The 6,601-nt window shown below is 39.2% G+C and overlaps 1 protein-coding gene across 1 annotated transcript in view; it reads left to right on the forward strand.

The window, feature by feature from the left end:
• Positions 1 to 5,086, forward strand: part of LOC138720380 (microtubule-associated tumor suppressor 1 homolog) — a 35,436-nt gene extending 30,350 nt beyond the window's left edge. Inside the window, exon 2 of the mRNA XM_069856567.1 lies at positions 2,857 to 5,086. Coding sequence (XP_069712668.1) covers positions 3,035 to 5,086 — 2,052 coding nt within the window. The 5' untranslated portion in view covers positions 2,857 to 3,034. The remainder of the gene's footprint in view (positions 1 to 2,856) is intronic.
• Positions 5,087 to 6,601: the final 1,515 nt, after the last annotated feature.

Consider the following 6,601-nt stretch of genomic DNA (forward strand, 5'->3'; position numbering starts at 1 on the left):
ATGTGTCTACTCGGTCTCCAAACTACTTTTGTTTTTCTTGGAGCTTCTGCAGCATTGACTGGATCAAGGTTCACTTAGCTGCCTGTGTTGTTTCAAACTTTGGCATTCTTAGCTATGTATAGTGGAAGCTAACATGTCATTCTTGAAATTCTTTGGATCTCAGTCTCGATAAGTCTTGGCATATTGGAATTCTCTATTTTCAGCAGTGAGAATGCTCTTGAAAGAGATAAGACTGCTGGTTGGATCTGAGCTAATAGTGAATCAGAATGGAATCATAAATTTTTGTTTCATGACTGGATGAGCAAGCTCTGTTATGGGCTGGTCTCCAGACAAGTAGAAACGAGTTTTAATATGTAAAAACAACTGTGAAGGCAAAATTGGCAAATATTTTCCAGCAGTTGATTCTGTGATTGACTTAAAATAATAGAAAATTATTTAGGACTGGTTCTTGCCCCTCCTCCAGGGAAGATTTTTTTTTTTGCAAGAACTCTGCCTCAGGTTTCCTAATGGAAGATTAAAATGAGCGCACTAAAATTTGTTCATGCTTCTGTAGGGATTGTATGATAGTGGGTAGGCAAAGGGTCTGGACCAACCTTAAGGAATGAGGAGATTTTAAGTAGTCAAGCCATTTCATCTTATGGGAGAAAGGGGGAGCAGAGGAGGGTGCTGTCTGATCTCAATAGCCTGTTTCCTTGTTCCGTGATGTTTTTACCCTCGTTCCGAGCCAGATGTTCCAAGTTCCATGGAAAGACAAGGTTGGGGGCCGGTTCCAGCAGTTCTAGAATGATCTTAATTTGAGTGCTGCTTTTGTACTCAAAACTGCTCATGGGCCCTACAGCCCATCTGGAAAGCTTTATACTTTTCATTATTATGAAAAAAAAGATTTATTTTGACTGTAATTATTCAAACTATGTTTCTAGCTGAAGTAAATAAGGTTTAAGGAAAAAAATGTCAGCTTTTTGGATGATACATTCTTACTTCTTGTAACATCTTTCATTACTTAGCGCACTGGCTTTATTTTACATTTTCTGAGGTATTTGTTAAGAGTGTTTTCTTTCTCCTGCTGTGATTTCCAAAATGATTTCTATGGCTTCTCTGAGGGTTTAAATTTCTTTGTTAGAGAACAAATCTCCTGTGATGACAAGCTTGCTTACCAAAGCAGTCATTGATTCCTGTGCAGAAACATGATAAGGCAATCATTCTTCTATGTGCCCAGTCAATGCTGAGATACCAAAAATCTCCCATTATTATTATTAATAAGTATCAATAATTATTATTTTCGATCTTGTAGCCTCCTTGACCTATCTCAGTGTATTGCAACCTGTTTTGTCATCCTGGTTGAGCGAGTTGGTACGCATATAAATTATTCTGGTTTTCTGTTAGCTCTGGATTTATAATCTGTAGGGACTCTGCTACTCATTGTGGTTAACTTAAAATCAAAGAATTTCAGACTTCAATATAATTCTCACGTTACTTTGCATTATTCTGTCCATATTATATACTTAATCCTAATCATGGAATCTTAGAATAGTTAGGGTTGAAAGGGACCTTAGAGGTCATCTAATTCCACCCACACTGCCACGGGCAGGGACATCCCACTAGATCAGGTTACCCAAAGCCCCATCCAACCTGGCCTTGAACACCTCCAGAACACCACAAATTTCCTTGTCAACCTGTTCCAGTGTCTTACCACTGTTGTGGTGAAGAAAATCTTGCTAATGTTCATGTCCTGCTGCTCTCTTCCGTTGTTATATCAGTATCATTTGAGGACACCACACTCCATTTGCTCATCTTTTTTGATGACAAGTGTCCTCCTCCTTCCTGCTCTTTGATTGGCTGTCACTCCAGCTGTGTGATGCTTTATTTCAGCTTAGGTGTCTTAAGACGAATCTTTGAAGATCTTGAGCTGCCGTGCTATCCACTGCTTCCTCATAAGGCAGGGCAAAGGCCTTTAGTGCAGAGGAAAAACTGCTATCTGAGATTGTGACTGCCTTTGCTATGTCCATCAAGGGACGGACACTGAAATTTTTCTTAAGTTGGATTCTTAGTGTTACTTCTAATGTTGCTGCTCTGTTGTCTGTTCTAGACTTGAGCTTATACAGCAGCTTTTTATCCTTATTACAATTTAGATCTCTTTTCATTTCCTGTCTTCATGCAAACTTGTATTTAAGACCATATGCGTGACCAGGCATGGTCAGACTGAAGATCCACCTAATGCTGTGGCCCATCTCCAGCAGTAACCAGGGCTGAATGAAGAGTATAAGAACAAGATGAACATGTAGTGGTTATTTTCTAGAGTTCTGATAGCTTCTTGCAGCTTGTGACTTGAGTCAGCTGGGTATTCAGTTGTCGACAGATTTTTCTTACATGGCTCTTATCTGCTTGTGTAAGCTTTTGTCTTCCGAACACTGTGCAATAAGAAGCTTCATAGCTTGACTATGCACCATGTGAGGAACCATGCTGTTTTGTTGGGTACTGACTATTGGAAGAGGGGCAAATGATGGTTCATTTTCTTGTGTACTCCCACAGATACATTTTTCCTGTTGAGGAGCCATGTCTTTTGACTTGTTTTCTTGATTGTGTAGAAGTGAAGCAAGCCAAGTATCTGAGAATGCAACCCTAAAGTCACACTTGATTGGAACTGACTAAAGGCTTCAAAAGTTGCTTGGCAATGAAGGAAGTGGAAATGGTTTGTGAAGGTGAATGTATACAGATGGCATCATTGCTAAAGCCTAGTTTCCTTGAGGAAGGAAGGTCAGAATGGCTGCACTTGATTTAGACACATAGCTTAAGAATGGTTTCTGTCCTAGAATCCTGGTTTGGCTAATCTTTTTTAAATTTCTTTTTTAATACCAGGACTTTTGAATCATCTTGGTAAACATGAAAACAAAGAACTACTTTTCAACTATCTTACAGGACGGTTGACATGGTCCAGAGAAAAGCTATTTTTTTTCTTCAAAGAACAAAAGACTCTCCATTCTCTAGAATTTTAAATAAGTATAAAATGAAACTAGTTTAAAACTTAGCCTTCAAAATGAATGTTGAAAAGTTTGATGACAAAGCAAATAATGGCTTGAAGTCTTTAAGGGATGAAAATGGAAATAACTATGCATGTGACAGAGCTGCACCTTCTTCCAAGATTCATGGTAATTCAGCTGACCAAAATATAGTGACTGAGCTTGAAGATGATACTGCTCTTGAAAATAGGAGTAACTTTAGAAGTAGTCTTTTAAAACAGCAGTGTATTGAAGCACTTCACCTGCAGGAGACACCTGGTACACACAACTGCACAGGAGCGATGTTGGGAGATGCAGATGCTGCATGCCCATCTTCTGTCATTGAACAGACTTGTGCGTGTTCTTTGAACTGTGACTTGAAAGAAACAGGGAACTTACTGAAAGGTAACATTGCTATGGCAAAAATGCAAAATCAGAGTATCAAACAATCAGTGCCTTACAGTCAGACAGACCCCAAGCATGTATTGCCTCTTCCTGCTTCAGAGCAGAACATGCAGTCCCTGGTAAAGGACAGGGCATGCTGCCACTTGAGTACATTGGATGTTACTCATGTTATAGGTGAAACTCGGGGAACTGATCAGAATGATGACATGCATCTGAGGGAAACACTGATCTCTTCAGAAGCATGTATGAGAGAGAAATTTTATAGGAATGGCTCACCTGATTTCTCCTCCACAATAGTGATTTCAGAAAGCCCAGTTGCCTGTTCAGAGCTTGAAGTATGTCATCCTGCCTCTGCGTGTGTCGAGCGCTATCTAAAAAACACTGACAAGACTGATAAAGAATCACGGGAACAGGAAGCAGAGTCTGTAAAACTAGCTGCTGGATGTATAGATCCCTATAGGAGAGATACATTCTCACAATGCATTGATATTAATGAAGGCGACCAAGTGCAAACCTTGCAGGATACCTCTGGCCATGGTGGAACTGAGAATTCCAATGCTGAAAAATGCCAGGATAGTCCTGTAAGTAATGTACACCTTCTCCCACTAGGTAAAAAGAGTGAAGAACAAGTATCAAAGAAAACCACTGAACTCTTAACCAAAGAACAAAGTATCTCTGGAAATGCTGCTCTTCACTACACGCATGATGCCTCTTTCATATCTTGCAGTGTACCAAAATTTAAGAAGACTGTTTTGCCAGACCTGAAATGTGAAGCAACTTTTTTGGTCTTCAGTCCTGTGGCTGGTGAAAGCGATCCTGCTCAAAGTACCTCAACGCCTAAAGAAACATCAAAAAATATGACTTTTTCTGTTTCAGCCTTGGCAGAACTTGGAGACAAGTCTCCTAAACTAAGACCAAACAAGACATGTGTCAGAGGGAATGATAAAAGGCCTTTGCTTAAAGCTAGTTCAGATCAAAATGCAGGAAAACCAGTGAGCGGTTCTCCTGTTGTGTCAATGATGACCAAAGCAAAGAAATCAGAGATTGTTAGTTTTCCCAAACCTAATTTCAAAAACTTGAAGCCAAAGGTTATATCTAGGCCACAGTCAAGAGACAGTGCAGCATTAAAACAGTCTCTCCAGTCTGCCCCAAAACGATCAGCTGTCTCCTCACCTTCACTGGTTTCTTCCCCAAGGCAAATGTCCCCCTCTGTAAAAGTGCTGAAAAAGAAAGTAGATCTAGCTAAAGATACTAAAGTGGAACTGCCTGCGAATAAGCCCCATAAGCTACATCTTAACAAACAGCTCTTCACTAGCCAAGCCGTACATGCCACAACACGTCCCAGAAGTGCTTCCCACAAGGTTTCAAAGACACCTGTGTTAAAGCAGAACCCGGAAGACATTGGCAAAGCAAGCTCTACCCATTCGGCGTTCTTGTCTGCTTCTCCTGCACTTCCCACATGTGCAGAGAATTCAAAAGAGATGCTGAATGATAAAATGGAAAGTTCAGGCTCTTTATTGCAGCCCTGTGCTCTGAACATCTACCCACCCAGAGGTGAAAAAGAACAAAGCAGCAACATGGGAGTTCTTCTGGAAGGAGCCCTGTCAAAAGATGTAGCAAATGAAACGTTTGACCTGCACTCTGTTCCTTTGGTAAGCTTTTTTCTTTACATACTTACATACTGAATTATGTGATTTGTACATTTGGAAAAAAAGGGATTCTGCATGGCAGAAAGGGTGGAAAAGGTTTTGTGTCTGCAAATGTAACTGTTGTGTTGGTTTCTGAGGTGAAGTCTTTTGCTAATAAAGGGGGAAAAGAAATAACTTTTTACAAACTAGAAAAGTTTACAGTCTTCAGCTTTCATCTTATTCGATGGTATCCTTTTTTTTTTTTTTGGTCAAGTCTTTTTAAGACAGTACAGTTGATAAGATTTCTAATAAAAGCAAAGAAGTCTTAGTCAAACTGGTAAAATTGCATAGCATGACTCGATGAGTTTTTATAAATTTAACTTTTAACATGTGGTTTTATCAAGATAATTCTAGTGGTGCTGTCACTTTAAATAGACATTAGAGATAAATTGCTGTTTTCAGTATTTTCTTTCAACACATAATTTAGAACTAGATTACACTTCCTAAATTTACCTATAGAAATGCTGTATGTATATTAACAATAATGTTAAGTCACGCAAAACTTAAAGACCAACAAGTTGGCCAAGCATTTTATTTTTAACATCTTAATGTAACTGTCTGCTTTGAATGATTTGGGAGTTGATTTATTTGAAGTAGAACCAGGACTCATTAGAATAGTTAAGAGTAGCCACGAAGTACTTCTCAGCAGAGGGCATATACCTGGTTTTGGGCAGTCAGCCAGCTGGAAGGTGCAAACTTCCTGGCCGGGAGGTATGCGTGTGCTGGTTGGTTGGGAAATATTTTCAGATCAGTCAGCTGCCTGCCAGGAGAAATGTACAGCTTTTAAATACTCTGAAAGAAGGTTAAAAGAAAAGGAATGGTAGGGAAAGAAGGGGAGAGCTTCAGGGTTGATTTGATCAAGACCTTGGGCATCGTAGTAGGGATGTAGAGTTGGAGTCTTGATTCTATATGGAACCCCTCCTGTTGCTCACTTGTGTGTTCAGCAGTTTTCGCTCAATCCATGAAATGGATGCAACAGCTGTTGTCTGAGTTTTTGTCAGGATTTACTGGTTAGCCAGAAAAACTCCAGTGAAGCTCAGTATATGGAGGAAGCTACTTCAGGTAAAATAGAAGTAGCTGTCCACTTTTTTTAATGTTACAGAAGAAATTAGTCATTAGTATTTATTTATTATAGTAAGTAATTTAACTTGAAAACCTAAATTAACATGAAAAACTATTTTTAATTCTAAAGTCTTTAAGAGCTTGGCTTCTGTTTCATTCTTTCCTTTTGGTGCTGAGAATCGGAGGGAGTGCTTTTAATTCACTCTGTTGCCAAGGTGGAAAATTTTATGATACTAATTGTTCTACTGGTACCTGGAAAAAGCACTAGAACAATTTCTAGAAAATGTGTAGTAGACCAATCAGCTAGACTAAAATTAAGTGGTCTTCTGAAAAGTACAGATTAACTTCTGAAAATGAAGATGAGGATTGGAGTCAAACGTGGAAAGCTAATAAATATAACCAAATTGCTGCATATCAGCTTGAGTCACAGAAAAGCATATGAAGATCTTA

This window comes from Phaenicophaeus curvirostris, chromosome 4, assembly GCF_032191515.1.
Source record: "Phaenicophaeus curvirostris isolate KB17595 chromosome 4, BPBGC_Pcur_1.0, whole genome shotgun sequence".
Lineage (NCBI taxonomy): Eukaryota > Metazoa > Chordata > Aves > Cuculiformes > Cuculidae > Phaenicophaeus > Phaenicophaeus curvirostris.